The sequence below is a fragment of the Dendrobates tinctorius genome, unplaced genomic scaffold, assembly GCF_039654945.1.
Source record: "Dendrobates tinctorius isolate UK_male_01 unplaced genomic scaffold, ASM3965494v1 ptg000051l, whole genome shotgun sequence".
Classification (NCBI taxonomy): domain Eukaryota; kingdom Metazoa; phylum Chordata; class Amphibia; order Anura; family Dendrobatidae; genus Dendrobates; species Dendrobates tinctorius.
Window position 1 is genome coordinate 3,553,596 of NW_027361719.1, and position 21,636 is coordinate 3,575,231.

The 21,636-nt window shown below is 43.2% G+C and overlaps 1 protein-coding gene across 4 annotated transcripts in view; it reads left to right on the forward strand.

Moving 5' to 3' along the window:
- Positions 1-21,636, forward strand: part of DIP2B (disco interacting protein 2 homolog B) — a 233,740-nt gene that overhangs the window by 92,892 nt on the left and 119,212 nt on the right. For all 4 annotated transcript variants that reach the window (XM_073576699.1, XM_073576700.1, XM_073576701.1 and 1 more), the window contains exon 2: positions 5,969-6,040. In XM_073576699.1, the coding sequence (XP_073432800.1) occupies positions 5,969-6,040 (72 nt within the window). The remainder of the gene's footprint in view (positions 1-5,968; positions 6,041-21,636) is intronic.

Here is a 21,636-nt window from a genome sequence, read left to right on the forward strand (position 1 = left end):
AACGTCCGGCAGGCTTCCTAGACGTCATATTGGTGCACAGGCTAAAATCTAATGTTTACCTATTATTTTATCACCCCGAAGAATAAACCAATGTCTCCGAATAATATTCATGAATTCTTTATGACCAGAATGATATTGGGTGATAATAGGTAAATCCTGGATTTGCTCAGTGATAGTGGGTAACTTAGCACCATCAGGATCAGATTTGTGGATTAGAGCATGCCTAGATAACAATTCAACTTTTTTTCGGTCTACATCGAGGAGATCTTCAGGATAACCCTTAGTGAGGAATTGCTTGGTTAAATTCAAAGCCTCAACAGTATAATCTTCTATTTTGGAGCAGTTCCGTCTTAATCTCGTGAACTGCCCTTTAGGAATGTTTAAAAGCCAAGCTGGTAAATGACAACTATTTAAATCAATAAAGCTATTAGAATCAACCTCTTTATGAAAACATCTAGTATATAAGTTATTTTCCTCCACATAAATTTCAAGATCCAGAAAGTGAATATTGGTGGTACTAGTGGTGGCAGTGAACTCTAATCCAAACATATTAAGATCTAAACTTGAAATAAAGGCCTCTAGATCCCCCAGAGACCCCTTCCAAATAAATTTGCCAAAAAATATTCTTCATTAAGAAACTAAGTTTATTAGCAGAATGGGGCAAATCCCATGGCTTATTGAATAAAAAGGAATTTCAATATATTGTTAAGAAATCCCCTAGTACATCTATATTTTACCATATTCCAAAACTTCATAAGGATAAATTGTGTCCTCCTGGGAGACCTATAATTTCTGGCATTAATTGTCTAACTTCCAATCTTTCTCGTTATGTTGACATACATCTGCAGAAATGTATGCCTCTGGTACCGGCTTATCTTAAAGACACTAGTCATACATTACAAATTCTTGAAAATATTCAATGGCAAAATGGATTTATCCTTGGGACCCTCGATATCAAATCCCTTTACACAGTGATAGACCATCAAAAAGGATGTGAAGCGGCCAGATATTTTTTGGAAAAACTGGATTTTTATACCAGTACTCAATTGGATTTTTTATTAGAGAGTATTTCTTTCATTCTCACACATAACTATTTTCTTTGAGGATCAATTTTATTTACAAACGTGGGGCACCGCTATGGGTACCCGTTTTGCACCCAGCTACGCAAATCTGTATGTAGCCAAATGGGAGGAGACCCATATCTTTCAATCAGGACAACTTCGGTCTGATTTGGTAATGTGGCGACGTTTCATTGATGACGTCTTATTTATTTGGAAGGGGTCTCTGGGGGATCTAGAGGCCTTTATTTCAAGTTTAGATCTTAATATGTTTGGATTGGAGTTCACTGCCACCACTAGTACCACCAATATTCACTTTCTGGATCTTGAAATTTATGTGGAGGAAAATAACTTATATACTAGATGTTTTCATAAAGAGGTTGATTCTAATAGCTTTATTGATTTAAATAGTTGTCATTTACCAGCTTGGCTTTTAAACATTCCTAAAGGGCAGTTCACGAGATTAAGACGGAACTGCTCCAAAATAGAAGATTATACTGTTGAGGCTTTGAATTTATCCAAGCAATTCCTCACTAAGGGTTATCCTGAAGATCTCCTCGATGTAGACCGAAAAAAAGTTGAATTGTTATCTAGGCATGCTCTAATCCACAAATCTGATCCTGATGGTGCTAAGTTACCCACTATCACTGAGCAAATCCAGGATTTACCTATTATCACCCAATATCATTCTGGTCATAAAGAATTCATGAATATTATTCGGAGACATTGGTTTATTCTTCGGGGTGATAAAATAATAGGTAATCTTTTGCCGGAATTTCCAAGATTTGTATTTAGGAGGGCTCAAACGGTGGGTAATTTGGTAGCCCCTACTATTAAACCGTTTTTGCCAATCTCATCAGGGGCACGTCCAAGGGGTTTTATACCGTGCGGTACATGCTCTTGTTGCAGTCGTACCAGTTTTAAGAAAATTTTACAGACTGCATTTACCGACTCTCATAACAAATTGTCGTTTAAGATTAAGGACTCGATTACTTGTTTTACCACTGGTGTTATTTATTTAATCAGGTGCCCCTGCGAAGAAATATATGTTGGTCGCACCAAACGCAGACTCATGGATCGAGTGAAAGAACATTTCAATAATATAGAAAAAGGCTATAGTGGTCATCCCCTCTCTAGACATTTTAAAGATTACCATAATAAATCTATTAAGGGAACATCGTTTTGTGGTATTCAATGAGTACACAAAAACGTGAGAGGTGGTGATTATTTGGCGCAAATGTCTCGGGTTGAGTCGCAGTGGATTTTCACTCTGGATTGTTTGGCCCCTAGGGGCCTCAATCAAGAAGTGGAGTTATATGCCTTTTTTTGATGGATTTCAGATTTATCCAAATGGTTATCAACATATTTTCTGTTATGTGCAACATTCATGTTGAGATGGTTTCTTTTTTATTGTTAAAAATAAAAAAACAAAAAAAAACAAAAACCTTTTTATCCGTGCAACGAATTTTATTGCACGAATTTTATGCATGCATTTTTAAGGGAAAGTTTTGTTTTGTTTTAGAAAATATGAACACTTAAGTTTTATGTTTATTTGTATATGATATATATTTTAATTGGATTATATTAAAAAATGGTTTTAAATTATTCTCAAAATATATCATATATATGAATATTTTCTCATTGGATACCTTTCTTTAGATGTTTTTTGCATCATTTCCTGACGGGCAGTGGGTAGATGTATTGGAATCTAGCATGCCCTTTATGCTGACAAGTGGGGGGAGGTGTGGTTTATGCCACATATAGGGTTAGGCGCAGCAGGGTCTGACAGCCCTGATGAAGAAGGTCCGCAGACCTTAGAAACGCGTTGGCTTCTAGTTTGGCCTGCACGCGCCCCCTTCCTTTTTTCCCGGTGACGTCACCTGGTTCTTCTTCCTCCTTGCCGCTGCACGCCGGCGGCGCCTCTCGGCCGGAGCGCGCCGCCATCTTTTTCAGCGTGTCCAGCGGCTGACAGCTGAAGGGACGCTCCCACACCACCGTCTACAGGAGGGACGCCTCCTTGGTGTTGCGTCTCTGGTTTCCATCGGGGTACAGCCATTTTTACACATGGCACATGCTGGATTCATCTGCAGCCCCACAGTACACAGGAAGTAAGTACAGCAATCATTCATGACCTACTTAGGTGGTCATTGCAGGATATAGTCAGTCAGCGCAGGTGCAATTTTATTCTTGATTTTTTGTCATTTACTTTTCCTTGGGTGTGCACAGACCCTGGGCATTCGCCAGCAGCGGCTGTATTGCACATATCCATCATTATTTGCACTTGGTAGCGCCAGTGTATATTTGTCACTAAAATCTAATGTTCTTGAAATGTTTGATACACTTTACAAGGATCATCCGCTTGAACACCCACCTTCCCTTTAAGGTGATATATTCGTGCCCAATTGTCAACTCTCCCTATAAGCGAGAGCACAAGTCACACATCTTATCAGGCCACTTGCCCCACATCTTTCAGTTGTTTCAGGATTAAGATCTAACTGATGAGGGGAAATGATTACCAAGAAGTGGGAATTAAAGGTGCTGTCAGGACGGACATTTCTTACTGAATAGATATTCGCTGGTGATTGGGTGCTATCATCAAAGGAAGCTGTGGGCCTACAGAAATGTATAGCAGGTAATGCATGGTCACATCAAAGCCCCCCATAGACTCACTGAAACCTCTGTAAGGGGGTGTCTTGACGCTTTCCCTTTTTGCTTTTGGATGCCTATGGGCAACATCTTTCTTAGTAACTGACAGGCACACGATACATTGACAGCATGTCTTTATTTCCTGGGTGTGCACAAAGCATGCATCCATTACAGAGTCTGCTGACTATGAACCCTATCAGACAGAATATGGAGCATCAGGCTCTGGACTGGAGACTCTGAAGCTGCCCATAAACTTTACATGGCTGTCACATATTCAACCAGACGCCATCAAGTGCGTATTCTCATGTCTATGTAGAAAAATGGGTGTAAGCTGCTACCAGGGCCGGACTGGCAATTCTGGCAAATGCCAGAAGGGCCTGTCTGGTCGTGGGCTGCCTTGTCTGCTACCTTGCTAGCAGAATCGGTATTCTTAAGACACCCATACTGTTAAGAGTTGTGATGGAGCACAAAGTCGCTGACTCTGTCACTTACCCCAGCAGGCCACGGGTATCATTAGAAATATTGGTCTTATAGTAAATCTTCCTTTACTCCTTCCAGGGTGGGACATCATGGGCTTTTATGATTTCAAATGCCAGGGCTGAATTTTAGTCCCAGTCTGTACCTGGCCACTACCACGTTTTTCCGGGGCTGCCTACTTCACCCAGGACCAAACCTGACATGTTGAAATCCAGACTGCACATCTGCCATTAAGAGAAATGGAAGACCCCCTGCACATACATGCATACTCTGACCATCTCCATGACTTCACTGATTGACCGCCTTTCATGTAATCTGTATGGCCAGATTAAATTTGTATCCAGCACGTCCCACTTCCACATCGGGTGGTGAGAAGTGTTGCTGATGCACCACCAGTACTTGATTGACAGCTCTTGTGCATGCCCAGGAGTAATTACTGTATGTACCTGCTGGGTGGCTGATGATACCTGATCAGCACTGTCCATGACTGTTGAGTATGGGAAATGTTATGGATCATCACACGGGAGGCAGAAAGCGCACCGAATCCTGAAGAAGGATTTCACTCCCTTGACATGAACCCCCTCTGCTATACATTCCACTGTAGCTGATCCCTGTGCGCCACAGATTAGTGCTGCAGATTAATGCCGCCCTACTAGTACTGAGGAAGTGAAAGTTGATCTGTCTGGTTACTCACTGCTACGTCTAATGATATCATATTCCTCCCACTTATCTGTGTTACTATGATAAAAAGCTCAGGAAACCGGAAATACTGCCGCACCAGTTACTATTCACTGCTCGTTGTAGGGCAACGGCGTCATCGCACCCTGTAATCACACGGACTTTATCACCTAAATTAATAAGTGACGATGGAAATTCTGGGATGTCGTGATTAGATTACGGTACAACTATATCGTTGAGATTGTATGCTTAAGAAATATAGAAATAAATAAATTTGATTTTCACATTTCTATGTAATAAAGCAATTGCTCTTTAAACCGTTTTTAAAGGGCTAATGTGTATTACCATAATAATGTCACGGGCCCAATAAGTAGCCACTGAATCAGCGGATTCACGGCCTCAGTGTCACTTCAGTCCCAGGTTGTGAGTCTCTAAAATCTTAGATTATCAGCAGATCTGTGACTTGCTCTAATCCACTGAGGAGCCTATAGCTCTGTTCATCCTGAGCATTCTGGTTCACAAATAGAATTATAGAAGCAATTCAAGGAGTAGATGAGGTATAAGTGCACATTGACATTTTTAACCATTGATGGTGGATTGAGATTGGAGTCAGAGTTTTGGTGGACTGATGATTTGCATGGCGTTGGGTCCATAGTCATCTGTTGGTGAAGTTGAAGCCTTTTTAATGTAATCTAGTAAGAAATGTTACACTTGAAAGTCAGTGTAAGGAGCGTAACGCATGCGTCGCCTCGTATGTGAGCGTGCAGCAGATGTTTGTATGTGAGTGTGCGTCGCCTCGTATGTGAGCGTGCAGCAGATGTTTGTATGTGAGTGTGCGTCGCCTCGTATGTGAGCGTGCAGCAGATGACGCCCTAATGCCCGCAGACGGGAGGACCACTTGTGTTATTAGAGCATTCGCTCCGGTTGCCAGTCCGGCTTTCATCCTGTAGTCCAGCGGTTTCCATCTACACTGATTTGGATGTGGCGATACATCTGCTGTGGAAATCGCTTATTTGTATTCTGTAGTTGTGCTGTTTTTTTTCCCATATGGTTGATGGACATTTTCCATTGCTATGCAATTTATCTACATCCTGTGCTTCTGCTTACAGGAGATATTACACAGAAGGGCTATGAGAAGAAAAGGGCGAAGGTTCTGGCTCCTTACATCCCTCAAACCCAAGGTAAGGTTAGAATCCATTTTTGTGGTATAAAATATCATCGCACTGAGTGACATCAAATTCACCTCTGGATGAGTAAGAAGTATTTATCCTCAGTCATCCCCTTCAAAAAGCGGTACGAGAGTCAAAAATATTGTTCTTTTTGTTAGTAGCCATATTTGCATTGAGTTATTTCATACATAGTAATCATCCATAAGGAAACCTTACCTGTCGACCACCTGCTGTCTCCCGTGGGCCGTGTCCCTCCCCCCCATGCGTCGTCTCCCGTGGGCCGTGTCCCGCCCCCCCGCGCGGCCTCTCCAGTGGGCCGTGTCCCGCCCCCCCCCGCGCGGCGTCTCCCGTGGGCCGCGTTACGCCCCCCCGCGGCGTCTCCCGTGGGCCGCGTTACGCCCCCCCCCCCCCCACGCGCATCTCCTGTGGGATCAGCTCAGTGATTGACTGTGGCACTGTTGACGTGATGTCACTTCTGCAGCCAAACAGAGACTAGGGCAGTGGTGGAGAGACAACGCTGGATCCGGAAAAGGAGAATAACACCCAGATTGTTTTATTACATCTAACTGGCCTCACAAGCAGAAGTTTGAGAGCAGGCAACCCCCTGTACAGTGTATGTGTCACCTGATTTCACAATACAAACTATATACATTATTAGATAGATGCTGATCCTGAAAAGATTAATGTTATTTTTCTAATTCCATGTCAGAATGGCTGGAGTCCAACAGAAGTGTGAAAGAGCTCAGAACCCAGGTGTATTCAGTTTCCACCACCCAGCCTGACTGACAGCAGCAGCTTGTACTGAGCAGGGTGAGAACATTGCAGCAGGAGGCACCCTGAGACACTGTCAATCATGCTAAGAGATAATAATCTTTATTTTTATATAGCACTAACCTATTCCGCAGCGCTTTACAATTTGCACACATTATCATCACTGTCCCTGATGGGACTCACAATCTAAATTCCCTATCAGTATGTCTTTGGAATGTGGGAGGAAGCCGGAGAATGTGGAGGAAACCCACCCAAACATGGGGAGAACATACAAACTCCTTGCAGATGTTGTCCTTGGTGGGATTTGAACCCAGGACCCCAGCGCTGCAAGGCTGCAGTGCTAACCACTGAAATTAAAATTTGAAAATTGATTGCACAGCCATTCTGACATGAAAGTAAATACACCAACGTTGTCAGGTCTAATACATCTTTTTAGTAATGCGTGCTTGTATTATAAAATCTATCCTTGGAAGGCAAAACGGGAATAATAAATATGAGATCATGAGAAAGTGTTTTTGCACATAGTAATGTCACAGTATAGGATGTGTGTATAGTGGTAACACTGCTGAAGCATGCACAAGGTGATGTCCCAACACAGCAGTAAGAAAGACCCTGGTAGCCCTTTATTTAGCAGAATGACGGATGAGCCTTCTGGGGGCCCGATCGCATCTTCTGACCCCCTACCTTCCTGGTGTTGAGGGGAGGGAAGCCTGTCACCGCTGTGGGCCACCTTTGATCTCAGCACCCCTGGGGCTCTATTTAGTAGGGGGCCAAAGATTCCCTGGCCTAAAAGGGACATTCACATTGTGGATTAACAAATTGCTGCTTAGAGTATTTTTAGTTGTGGAGTTGCCCTTCCCTTTATAGTTCAGCTTCTTCATTTCTATAAACCTTGGCATACGGCCAGGAGCAGATAACTACTGGAAATGTTCACCCTGACACCGCGCTCCTGCGGCTGCGAGCGGGGTCCGTTTTCATAGCATTAGAAAGTGCATGTGATCCCTACAGTAGGTTTATACGTAGGTTACTGCATGCCATGATATAGCAAATTTTTTTTCTTTATCATAGATCCTAATTTGTGCTTTCATTATCAATAATTGGGTTTGTAGATGATGGTTATTGACCGTGACAAACTTTTTTTTTTTTTTGAACTATGGGAAAACTTCTTGGGTAGGGGGCATAAGCAGAAAGATGCCCAATACAAGCTGCTATATTTATGTCCGTGTTTTAGGATTTTGGGATTTATTGCAATTCGAGTTGTTGGTGACCTGGTCCGATCAGTAGGGTCAGGCTGTAGCAGGCCTCTGCACTGGGGTTATTATTGCAGCCCATTCATAGTCCCCGCGGCTGCAGGTCTCCCGGCTGCTCGACAGGCGCAACACATGCAGGGAGTGTCTAACAAACAGGGCATGTGTTGTGACTGTCTGACAGCGGCGAGACATGCAGCCGCGGGGACTCGAGCATAGTATTCGAGCACGCCGAAGACGCTCGGTCAGCACTCGAGCATGCTCAGATAACACCTAGTGTCACCCTAGACTAATGGTGACTTTTTTATTTGCATTTCACGATGTATTATTATTTTATTATTATTATTATTATTATTATTCATTATTTTTTTCCGCACGTGTATTCCAGTTTCCCAGTAGATTAAAAATAAATCTGTCTTCTGTAATGTTTGCGCAGTTGGAGACCGATATGACATTTTAAAGGCTTATTTGACTTTTTCTCTTGAAAAGACACAAAAAATGTAAAAGGCAAGAAAATAAAAGCTTGTTTGATTTTGCACAGAATTCACCTACACCCTTGCGCACTTTTGTACAAATGTCCAAAAGAAAAGTCATTTAAAATAAAAAAAAAAAAATGATGATGCTGATGCCTCTGTCCTTGGTGCCCCCCTGTTCTCCGGTGTGCTTGTTCCTTCCTTGATATCATCAGCGCGTATGCTAGATATAGGAGGGTGAGACCGGAACGTTTGCACGGTAAAGGGGCTCAACAATAGATTTTTTTCTGTGTATTTGCATGTGGTTCAATCTAAATGTGACGTATCTAAGGTCTGACTATATGCAAGGAGCGGAGGGGTTGTTACCGGGGTCTCCGGTCTGTACGGAGCCTTGCAGGGGGCGTTATGTGCTCTTCTACGTGCCGGGCCGACATCCATTGTGCAGACATTCATCATCCGCTGATCGCTGCGGCTTCCTGGCGTTTCTGCTCTACACTCTAAATGTACAGGTATTTGTAATCCTATTTGCCACGTCCCTTCAGTGATTCAGCATATGGTGGGAAAAGCTATTTCTATGCCTTGAAAATAGCATTTACTGGATACATTTCCTCCCATTAATTTCTGAAGCCGTTTTCTTGACGTCTAGTCTTCAGTGCAACTTTCATACTATTGCTTTACACTTCAGCTCATCTCTCCAGCTTCTCCATTGGTGGAGCCTGTCCTTATTTTTCCCCAGTAGGACGATGAAATTGAGTTTGCATTGTGATTGTGAATGATATGGCGGAAGTAGGCAGTCTAGTCCCAGTAGAAGGCAATAGAAGTTACAGCACCCATGCCTCGGCTTTGGATGGCACCCATATCTTATTTTAAAGGGTGCAAGAAGGTGGCGGCTGCTCCCTTCACTGGAGTCTTAAGACTTCAGCATGTTCAGAACATCAGTACCTTGCCATGGATGTAATTCCTCCTAATATCCCGGGGCCGGTGGTGAAATATGCCGGTGCGACATGTCAGTCACAGGCAGCGCGGGTTTCTGACTTCTCAGATAGGCGCTCGTTCTTCTGTCCTTGCAGTAACCGTACAGGAGCCGCTGTATTCCTGGAAATCTGCTTTACAGGATCAGATCTCTGCACAGAATAAGTCACAAAGTAATAACTAATGCAGGGAAAAGTGGGGGTGTTTCCATGATCCCCTGATGGTAGGCCGCTGTGATTGACGCCCGCACTGATCGGAGCGATCAGAAGAACTTCCCATCCTGGCACATCCCTCATACGCATAATGCTGATCTGGGTGATTACAGGATGTTTTATTAAAAACAAAAAAAAGCACAAAGCAGATAACATTTTTTGAATAACATAATGAAGAATTTTGAGTTAATAAAGTCAAAACGGTGAAACTAGAAAGAGTGTGTATAAAGGGGATGACCGATTCTGGCACAATATTTGGCAAGTCCAGCAGGAGTTTGTTTTTTTTCCTGAGGTTTTGGAGCAGAAGTTTTCCATAAAATCCACAAGGAGATCAAATACCGCAAGGTTTTATGTGACAATTGGAGAATTTCTGCTCTGAAGACTCCCGGGCTAAGGGAAGGTTCACACGAGAATAAAAAAAAAATTGTCCAGGGTTTCATGCAGGAAACTCCAAATGATTTTTTTCCTCCCTTTTTTTTTTTTTTTTTTTTACAGCAGCTATGAATCATTTACAGGACCATTTACAGTTTCCGATGTTACACAGCTGCAATGTATCCGTAAAAATCGGTAGTTATACTGTGCCTCTGTACGCCATCTAAGTTTTTTCACGCACCTAATGGGTGAGTGTAATCTGATTTATGGAAAAAAACACATGCACGCTGCAATTTTTTTTTTTTTTCTTCTTAGAGCTATGGTCAATCAAAAAAAAAAAGATCATCTGCACAGCCTCATTGAATAACATTGGTGTGAGTGTGATCTGTGCTGTTTTTCTTAGCCATGCATGCTGTTTGAGGGCGTAACATCTCATTTGCATCTGAACTAACATGCTAACCTCTCAGGAATGCAGCAACAGATAGGAGATACAAAGGTGTCGATGGATTTACATTTCAATCTTGCAGATCAGAAGATAATTTTAATGAGGATCTTGGTCCTGACACCATTTGAATGTACTTCTGTTGTCGTTTCTTGGTCTCTTTGGCGAGGGACATTGTTATAAGATTATAGTGAATGGCCTGACTGAGTCCAGAATAACCAGAGATGGGGCAACATATCAGATGTAGTTGTTGGAGTGGAGCCTGGCGTCCAACCATCTGGTGATCCCGTTGTGCTGTATGGGGGATTGTTCCTGGTCATTGGCCGCATCAGTTGTTGTGTATTTGGATCTGACTCGCCAGTTTTGCAGTAGAAACAAATGAAATAACCCGGATGACACCCGATTCTGTTTTGGGCGGTTGTGATCAGTTGAAGGAAAAAAAAACTGATCTTGACGTCATAGATACAGAGAAACTCGACTAATTTAATATTGCAATCTGCTCTCATAGAGAAACCTGTATTGTGCCAACTACGTCTCCTATAGGCGGCGTGGAGATCCCATCCCTGCGTGGGGGTCCACCAGAAGATCTTCCTGTTGTCCGGTGGTCCAGTCCGAGCCTGTGCCTGGATATAATACTGCAATGTGACAGATTGATGATATATGACAAGACTGTGTAAGGCATGGTTCCCATGTCTGGTTGTCATCTGTGTGTAACAGGTCCAGCATAAAAAAAAATGAATCTGTTAGAGCAAAAACGGATGTAAAGAAAAACATAAAACCCCGTATCCAGTTGTTATCCATATTGCTGGCCAGGCAAAATTGTGCATTTTCCCTTTTTTTTTTTTTTTTGGCTCCAGCTAAAAAACAAATAGCAGCTGGATAGGAGACAGATTGAATAGGTTCTATGATACGTTCACTCCCATTCAAATAAATGGATCCAGTACTGGAATGTTTTTTCTCTTTTTATTCTCTCATAAAAAGCTCAAAAGAATCTTCTGATTCAATGCTATGGATGCGCTACTTGCTGCTCATATTTTCCAAGCTTTAGAGCGTCTTTTAAACACTTTCAATATTTTGGAGAAGCGACACGTCTTCGGGCATGTTCAGCTAGGAAGATGCTCCATACTTTACCGTAGAAATCAATGGCAAGCATAAAAAGAAACGCCCGGAAGACCCCAGGACGTCTGTTTTGTTCGTTTTGCAAGTGGCTTATTCATTGCTTATTGGATGTAAAAAAAAAAAAAAAAAAAAAGCACCAATAAAAGATGCAACAAAAAATGACAAAAAAAACAAACCTACATTAACCAAAAAGGTGTTAAAAAATTATGGCTCTTGGAAGAAGGGGATAAAAAAAATAAAAGTGCCAAAATAAAAAAATCGCTCCTTACTTAAGAGGTTAGGAAGAAGATGTAATAATCTATAGAAAAATGTGACAGGAACTTTGGAGCTGAGCATAGGCAGTAATCGGGGACAGCAGCACAAGATAGCCAGCAAGGACTGCAGTGAGAGGGAAATCCCAGGCTACAGGACTCAGAAACACTCTAGGAGAGAAAAGAGCAAAATTTTACAAATTCATTCTAAATAAATAGCCCCTACTAATGAATATCAATTGTAGTTGATCTCATGAAAATTGAATGTCCCATTATGATGTAACATGTTTTTATAAATTATCACACAGATGATTCACACACACAAATACATGTATGTATATACACTCACTGGCCACTTTATTAGGTACACCATGCTAGTAACGGGTTGGACCCCCTTTTGCCTTCAGAACTGCCTCAATTCTTCGTGGCAGAGATTCAACAAGGTGCTGGAAGCATTCCTCAGAGATGTTGGACCATATTGACATGATGGCATCACACAGTTGGCGCAGATTTGTCGGCTGCACATCCCTGATGCGAATCTCCCGTTCCACCACATCCCAAAGATGCTCTATTGGATTGAGATCTGGTGACTGAGGAGGCCATTTGAGTACAGTAAACTCATTGTCATGTTCAATAAACCAATCTGAGATGATTCGAGCTTTATGACATGGCGCATTATCCTGCTGAAAGTAGCCATCAGATGTTGGGTACATTGTGGTCATAAAGGGATGGACATGGTCAGCAACAATACTCAGGTAGGCTGTGGCGTTGCAACGATGCTCAATTGGTACCAAGGGGCCCAAAGAGTGCCAAGAAAAAATTCCCCACACCATGACACCACCACCACCAGCCTGAACCGTTGATACAAGGCAGGATGGATCCATGCTTTCATGTTGTTTACGCCAAATTCTGACCCTACCATCCGAATGTCGCAGCAGAAATCGAGACTCATCAGACCAGGCAACGTTTTTCCAATCTTCTACTGTCCAATTTCGATGAGCTTGTGCAAATTGTAGCCTCAGTTTCCTGTTCTTAGCTGAGAGGAGTGGTACCCGGTGTGGTCTTCTGCTGCTGTAGCCCATCTGCCTCAAAGTTCGACGCACTGTGCGTTCAGAGATGCTCTTCTGCCTACCTTGGTTGTAACGGGTGGCAATTTGAGTCACTGTTGCCTTTCTGTCAGCTCGAACCAGTCTGCCCATTCTCCTCTGACCTCTGGCATCAACAAGGCATTTCCGGCCACAGAACTGCCGCTCACTGGATTTTTTTTCTTTTTCGGACCATTCTCTGTAAACCCTAGAGATGGTTGTGCGTGAAAATCCCAGTAGATCAGCAGTTTCTGAAATACTCAGACCAGCCCTTCTGGCACCTACAATCATGCCACGTTCAAAGGCACTCAAATCACCTTTCTTCCCCATACTGATGCTCGGTTTGAACTGCAGGAGATTGTCTTGACCATGTCTACATGCCTAAATGCACTGAGTTGCCGCCATGTGATTGGCTGATTAGAAATTAAGTCTTAACACACAGTTGGACAGGTGTACCTAATAAAGTGGCCAGTGAGTGTATATATATATATATTTTTATCGATTTTTCTAATATTCATTCTTTTATGCATGCATCATTTATTGATTTCATTTTTTTTACTAATTGTTCTGGTGGTAATGTCTGTAATAATTCTCTTCTGACAGTTTGCTTGTACTTGATATGTGGCTTGTCCACTTGAAAGACTGGTGAATCCGTTGATCACATATTTATTTTTTTAGTAAGTTCGAATCTGCAATGTTTTCTGTATTTTCTTTTTTTCCTCTACTTGTAATAGAAAATAAGGATGTTCAAATCGTCATGTAATGATTTGCTTTATTTCTGTAATACAATACCATCTGTTATTTTTGCGCCAACTCTATGAACTCTGTCACTGCTCTGACATGTCTCTTGGCGCCAGATTTGAATGTCTGCATCTATCTAAACGGTATGTAAGGATATTGTACACTTATGCATCTCCTGAGGAAGAAGCTATGTGAATGTCGAAACGCGTTGAGAGAATAGTGAATAAAATCTCGTCTTTATATCCATAATTTGGAATTGTGATTTCTACAGCAGTGCGGGTAATATCCATGTCTCCTTCTCCAGGCTCCAGGACTGTGAGAGGAGTGCTAAAGACATTTCTGCTGGATAACATAGCATTGATCCTCACATCAGAATTAAATGCACCATTCAGTGTATCCTTACTATACTGGGCGAGGAAATGCTGCAAATATATTTTAAAGGGTTATCCACAGATTAGGGGATAAACTACAAATTTCTGAGGGTCCAACTGCTGTGACCCTAAGAACAGAGCTCTGGATACCTGGCACCATACTGTATAGAGCCCCATCTGCATGCTCTGCCTCCGCTCCATTCACTTACTATTCATTTGTTGTCTCCAGCAGTCCCCTAAACAATGAATGGAGCGGGGGCCGATCATTTAGAGCCCATTTCCCTGATTCCAGAGCCTCCTTCTTGGGATCGCTGGAGGTCCCAGCAGTTGGATCCCAAGGATAGCGGATACTTGCTATATTGAGATTAACCCTTAAATAATAACAGGGTTTCCCATGACCTGTACTTGGGGTCACCAAGGTCACAGTTCCACTGTATGGGAAAGGCCGTCTATACGGTAGAAAAAAAGGGCACTCTAGTGCAATCCACCGACAGGACTCTATTTTGTCTTCCATTGAACATTATGGTTACATTTTACATCTAGCGTGCAAGAATATTCCATAATTTCAGCCCTGTAGGCACGCTGTGTCCCTGTACTACTCTTGGAGTACTGCCGCACTACCATGTGCATGATGTCTCGCACTGGAGTGTTTTTATAGAGAGGGCATTAAACATGATTACGGATTCTCTGTAGTCATTTGGCACGATTCCTCTGTGATATCATGGCTATCTGTGGTTTTGGGCTATTGAGGGATGCATAGATTAAAGAGATAGATGAAGAAGCTGACTTCTGCCTTGGAGATCACATCGGGGCTGAGCACTTCCCTCCAGCGTCACAGATTACTTCTAGCTTCTGATTTATGTCAGGCCTGATCCTCGCCACAGCACAATATTGTCTTATTGATTGTGGCTGTCGTCTGGCTTCGCTCACAAAGCCTTTTCACCTGGAAATCCCTGATTCAGGAGGTCACCGCCATGCCACATTGTGTGACTGGGCTTATTCTGAGCTCCGGCTCGTCTGTCAATTAGAGGAACTCTCTCCTATGAAAAGACATTTCCTGCTATGGATTATTTGAAAAGTGGTTAATCGTATTATGTTTCTTTTTTTGTTCACAATGAAATTCTCATTTACATACCAATTTCAGTGAACCTCTCCATTAAAGCATCATTTACTGGTATCAGACAGGAGCGTGACTAGGTGGGGTTTACATGCAGCTGATTGTGCTCTTCCTACCACAGGCTATGTATTTAAAGTAGCTTGCCCTTCCTCCATGTAGACTTGGGCTGCAGCGAGTGAGTGCATCCTGGGTTAAGATTCTTTATAAATTCAGAGAAATCCTGCTGGCCTTGGAACAATAAAACTCACTCTGCCACCTTGTGACCGTTGGTGGTATGGGCATCATGATATTGTAGCAATAAAGGAAAGTCTTTGTGTCCATTACAGCCTGCACCACACCCGACCGGTTTCCTTTTTATTCTCTAAACCCTGCTGTGGTTTCAGGGGTCACAAAAGAAAGTGAAGCATCTACTTCTCACCTTCTGTTAACTGTGGTGTCTGTGGGGTTTAGTTTAAAGTTTGTTTTATAAAGCACTAGCTGAAGAGCCCGGCGCTGCCCGGGCATAGTAACTAACTACGATTAGTTATAACAAATTATAATGATTATATCTATATATATAATATATATATAAAACTGAGTGTAGAACCCTAGCCACATTCACTATAATTTCCCACATCATCCCGTCAGTCACAGCTGCCAGACAACTACCACTAATATCCCACATCATCCTGTCGCAGCTGCCGGGCTACTACCCCTAATATCCCACATCATCCTGTCAGCCAGAGCCACCGGACTACTACCCATAATATCCCACATCACCCCATCAGCCAGAGCCACCGGACTACTACCCCTAATATCCCACATCATCCCGTCAGCCAGAGCCACCGGACTACTACCCCTAATATCCCACATCATCCCGTCAGCCAGAGCCACCGGACTACTACCCCTAATATCCCACATCATCCCGTCAGACAGAGCCACCGGACTACTACCCCTAATATCCCACATCATCCCGTCAGCCAGAGCTACCGGACTACTACCCCTAATATCCCACATCATCCCGTCAGCCAGAGCTACCGGACTACTACCCCTAATATCCCACATCATCATGTCAGACAGAGCCACCGGACTACTACCCCTAATATCCCACATCATCCCGTCAGACAGCCACCGGACTACTACCCCTAATATCCCACATCATCCCGTCAGCCAGAGCTACCGGACTACTACCCCTAATATCCCACATCATCCCGTCAGCCAGAGCTACCGGACTACTACCCCTAATATCCCACATCATCCCGTCAGACAGAGCCACCGGACTACTACCCCTAATATCCCACATCATCCCGTCAGACAGCCACCGGACTACTACCCCTAATATCCCACATCATCCCGTCAGCCAGAGCCACCGGACTACTACCCATAATATTCCACATCATCCCGTCAGCCAGAGCCACCGGACTACTACCCCTAATATCCCACATCATCCCGTCAGCCAGAGCCACCGGACTACTACCCCTAATATCCCACATCATCCCGTCAGCCAGAGCCACCGGACTACTACCCCTAATATCCCACATCATCCCGTCAGCCAGAGCCACCGGACTACTACCCCTAATATCCCACATCATCCCATCAGCCAGAGCCACCGGACTACTACCCCTAATATCCCACATCGTCCCATCAGCCTGGGGTCAGAACCAGAGCGCTGGAACGGTCCTAACTTCCATACCGGAGATCCCTTTAAGAGAGGCCTGGCGTCAGAACCAGAGCGCTGAGTGGATTTGCCCTGACTTCCATACCAATGATCCCTTTAATAGAAGCCTGGGGTGAGAATCAGCGCTGAGGAATTTACCCTAACTTCCATACCGGAGATCCCTTTAAGAGAGGCCTGGGGTCAGTACCAAAGAGCAGAGTGGATTTGCCCTAACTTCCATACCGGAGATCCCTTTAAAGGGAATCTGTCACCTCTTTTTTGAGATCATATAATGATATCATTCAATTGTGTGTCACATAAGGATTCTCTTAGTACTTTTGCTTCCCCCTGACCCCGCATCTTTCATGCATAAATACCTTTTTTATATCGGTTCAGATGTATGAAACTGCCGCTGTCCGGTCCGCTGGGCGGGGCTTATTCACCTGCCCCCCCTGTCTTGCTCTACACATTTCTTCTTGTGTAGAGCAAGACAGGGAGGGGGGAGCAGGTGAATAAGCCCCGCCCAGCGGACCGGACTGCGGCAGTTTACATACATTTGAACCGATTTAAAAAAGGTATTTATGGGTTCCATGACAATTGTGTACAAGATAATTGTGTACGGACAATTGTGTACAGAAAATTGTGTACAGGCCAATTGTGTCCAAGGACAATTGTGTACAAGGACAATTGTGTACAGGGCAATCGCCTTGTACACAATTGCCTTGTACACAATTGCCTTGTACACAATTGTCTGTACACAATAGTCCGTACACAATTATCTTGTACACAATTGTCCTGTCACCGTATTTATGCATGAAAGGTGCGAGGTCAGGGGGAAGCAAAAGTACTAAGAGAATCCTTCTGTGACACACAATTGAATGATATCATTATATGATATCTCAAAAATGGGGTTACAGATTCCCTTTAAGAGAGGCCCGGGGTCAGTACCAAAGCGCAGAGTAGATTTGTCCTCTCTTCCATACCAATGATCCCTTTAAGAGGGGCCTTGGGTCAGAACCAGAGCGTTGAGTGGATTTGCCCTGACTTGCATACCAATGATCCCTTTAATAGAACCCTGGGGTCAGAATCAAAGTGCTGAGGGAATTGCCCTAATTTCGATGCAGGAGATGCCTTTAAGAGAGCCTGGGGTCAGTAACAAAGCGCAGAGTGGATTTGCCCTAACTTCCATACCAATGATTCCTTTAAGAGACCCTGGGGTCAGAACCACAGAGCTGAGTGGAACGGTCCTGACTTCCATACCGGAGATCCCTTTAAGAGAGGCCTGGGGTCAAAACCAAAGCGCTGGATGGATTTGCTCTGACTTCCACACAAATGATCCCTTTAAGAGGGAAGATGTGCCTATAGGATGGAGGATGTGTGATGGGTATATGGGCAGGGAGGGGGGATTCATTTCTGTCATGTGCTCTCTGCTCCTTTCTGGGGGACAGACAATGGCTGGGAGCTTATGTTCCCGAAGATGCTAGATTTCTCCCACCATGTCAGTGTCTGCTGAGGTGTTGTCAAGTGGGAAACTCCGCTCATAGCAACCAATCACAGCTCAACTTCTTTTAACCAACTCTGGTGAAATGAGAGATGCTTAGTGATTGGTTGCAAGGAAAACTGTTGCTCATAGCAACCAATCACAGCTCAGCTTCTTTTGAACAGCTCTGGTGAAATGAAAGATGCTTCGTGCTTGGTTGGTGATACACATACATTCAGTTTTATATATGTAGACTAAAACTGCACGTATGACTTGTGATACTGTTATTAGCAGATCTGTAAAAGTTTAGGATATACGGTCCATTTGATCACACCTAAGGAGCATACGTTGTGCTCCTCTTCCGTGAGTAAAGCCTAATTAATGTATAGGAAAAAGATTTGGAACCTTTTAATGCACTTTGTTGGAATTCTTTGTACTTTTCAAGCTCTCTGCTTGCTGTCAGTGAAAGGTAAAAAAATCAGCCTTACCCCTTGCGGCTTCATTGATGCCTTTCTGCCGCTGACCCCAGCCGTTATTGGTGTGGCTGCAGTGGTCATGTCAGGACTATGGTATGTGAGCACTGCAGCCAATCACTGGGCTCATTAGTTATGCCAATGTAGATGGCACTAAAGCAATGAGCCAAGTGATTGGCTGCAGTGGTCTTGTGCTGTAGTCATGTAACAGTTACAGTGGGGGGGTTTTCATACCGTAAATGTGAACCCGCACCAAAGTCTGCGACGCACACCCCATTAACGCTTCTAGCCTGTACCAGATACAGTGAGACAAAGTATTAACTGGCGACAATTTTCTGCCTCTGGATATAAATAAGAATGTTTGTTTCTATTCACTGACAGAAATCTAGGAAAGTTATCATAAGGAATGTTGGGTTAATTTTGGTTTCCCTTTTTTTGTCTATAAACATTCATCCACCAGCTAGTGAATGATTTCCTTATTTGTTCCACTGTGCTCATATTTACCGCGCGCCGGTTGTAGTAATACTCCGTGTTTGCTTTACTGCTGGTAACTCGCCGGGGTGTTTTCTTCCTTGTTCTTGCATCAATATTTGCTTATGATGCAAGCGTTAGTGGTTTTTCAGCCTTCCTACCACCTATTCTCATGTTTCCCAAGGATGCAGAAAGGCAATAATGTTAGATCTTCCAAACTATACAAGAGTGGAACAGAGCAAAACCAAAGAAATGAGCCGGGGCACATGTCGGTAGAAGTGCAGTGTGTAGGGGTACGTTCACACTGTGGCCATTCTCCAGACAAAGCCTAGGAAAAAACAAAAGGTGCAAATATGATGCGGTAAGTGCATAAATAAATAGTAACAATATATGTAAATTACATGGGGTACTTAGTTGACACCATTTTAAAAAAGCCATCCCACTGCCACAAGGTGTACCCCAATCGGGATGGACCATAAATCTCGCCATGCCCTCAATATAGACTGGGGCATGAATGATTTTTTTTTTTTTATTTGCTATAATCTGTACACATTTACCACATGTAATACTCCATGTTTGATGGTAACACGCTGTGTATATATTACCAGTGTGTGTGTGTGTGTATATATATATATATATATATATATATACTGTATATACCGTACATGTTTTAGTAATTGCCTATGAGTCAAGCGTTAGTGTTTTTCTTATGTTTCCGTATTGGGTTTGTAGCCTTCCTACCACCTATTATCAATTTAACCAATGATCCAAAAATCCAATAATAATGTTAGTTTTTCCGAAATATACAAGAGTGGAGCAGAATCTTTTTTTAAGACCATAAGGATGACAGTAAATAGTGAGTTTCGATCACATTGGCAGAGAATTACTCGTACTGCTGTATCTGACTGATGGGCTGCAGGTATTTTATCCTTATAATGCGGGTTGTAAACCCATATTGAGGGGTCTCACAAAAATTATGTATGTTTGTTGTATACATACTCTCACACGCCAGTGTACTTTCCTCCTGACCAAAGTCACTGATGTCTGGAAATGATCCTAAAGGTCGTATTACTTTGTATTTCCTGAATTTGAGAACAATGGGAGTATCTCAATGTAATCCCAACATTGAAAAGTTGTGACTTATGTACAGGATAACAACAGACGAAGAAGCAGTGAAAGAATTCTAATATCGCATAGTAAAGTGCAAAATAGGTTTTATTAAAGGGTGAAAAAGCAGTACATGGCTAAAAAGTGACATTGGCAGGAAACAAAAGGCCGGGTGACAATGGCTGCTCCAAATGAATAATCATGAAAAATACATCATCATTGTGAAGTGCCTCATTATCTAAACATAGGTAGTATTCGCCCATGAACGTGACCATGTAATAAAGGGAAAAGTCCCTAACAAAATAATGTCAAGCAAGAGCGTACAAACAATAGTCAGGTGAACACTTACAAAATGAAGGAGCAGCAAAAGGGACCACGGCCGTACCCCAACGCGCGTTTCGGCAATTGTAATGGCGGAATGGCCGCGGTTACCTCCGCCTGCATTGCGCATGCGCTAATTGCGTCACGGACCACGTGACATCTCCCCTCCTCCCTCCCGCCCACCGTCTGACGTTTGACTACACGGGGCCCCGTGATTTGTCAGCGTCAGCGGTGTTTGCCTGTTGGGAGGTGTGGGTGTGTCTAGTGCTCCCGGGCGTGATTGGTGCTCTCATTTTCACTTTCCCCCTGTGATTTGTCAGCGCCAGCAGTGACTGCCACGCTGGGATGGGTGGGTGTGTTTAGTGGTCCTGGGCGTTATTGGTACTTTCATTTCCACTTCCCCTATATAATGGGCCCATACCAGCATTAACACATGCCCCCTGAGGAAGGCACAATTGCCGAAACGCGCGTTGGGGTACGGCCGTGGTCCCTTTTGCTGCTCCTTCATTTTGTAAGTGTTCACCTGACTATTGTTTGTACGCTCTTGCTTGACATTATTTTGTTAGGGACTTTTCCCTTTATTACATGGTCACGTTCATGGGCGAATACTACCTATGTTTAGATAATGAGGCACTTCACAATGATGATGTATTTTTCATGATTATTCATTTGGAGCAGCCATTGTCACCCGGCCTTTTGTTTCCTGCCAATGTCACTTTTTAGCCATGTACTGCTTTTTCACCCTTTAATAAAACCTATTTTGCACTTTACTATGCGATATTAGAATTCTTTCACTGCTTCTTCGTCTGTTATATTTAATATGCAGTGTGTTCTGCACTGTCCATTTATGTGCTGGAATCTTGGTTGTGATTACCAACACATCTAGATCATTATGATTTTGATAAACCACTCCAGCACATTTTGCTGTCTTTCGCTTTTACGATTTA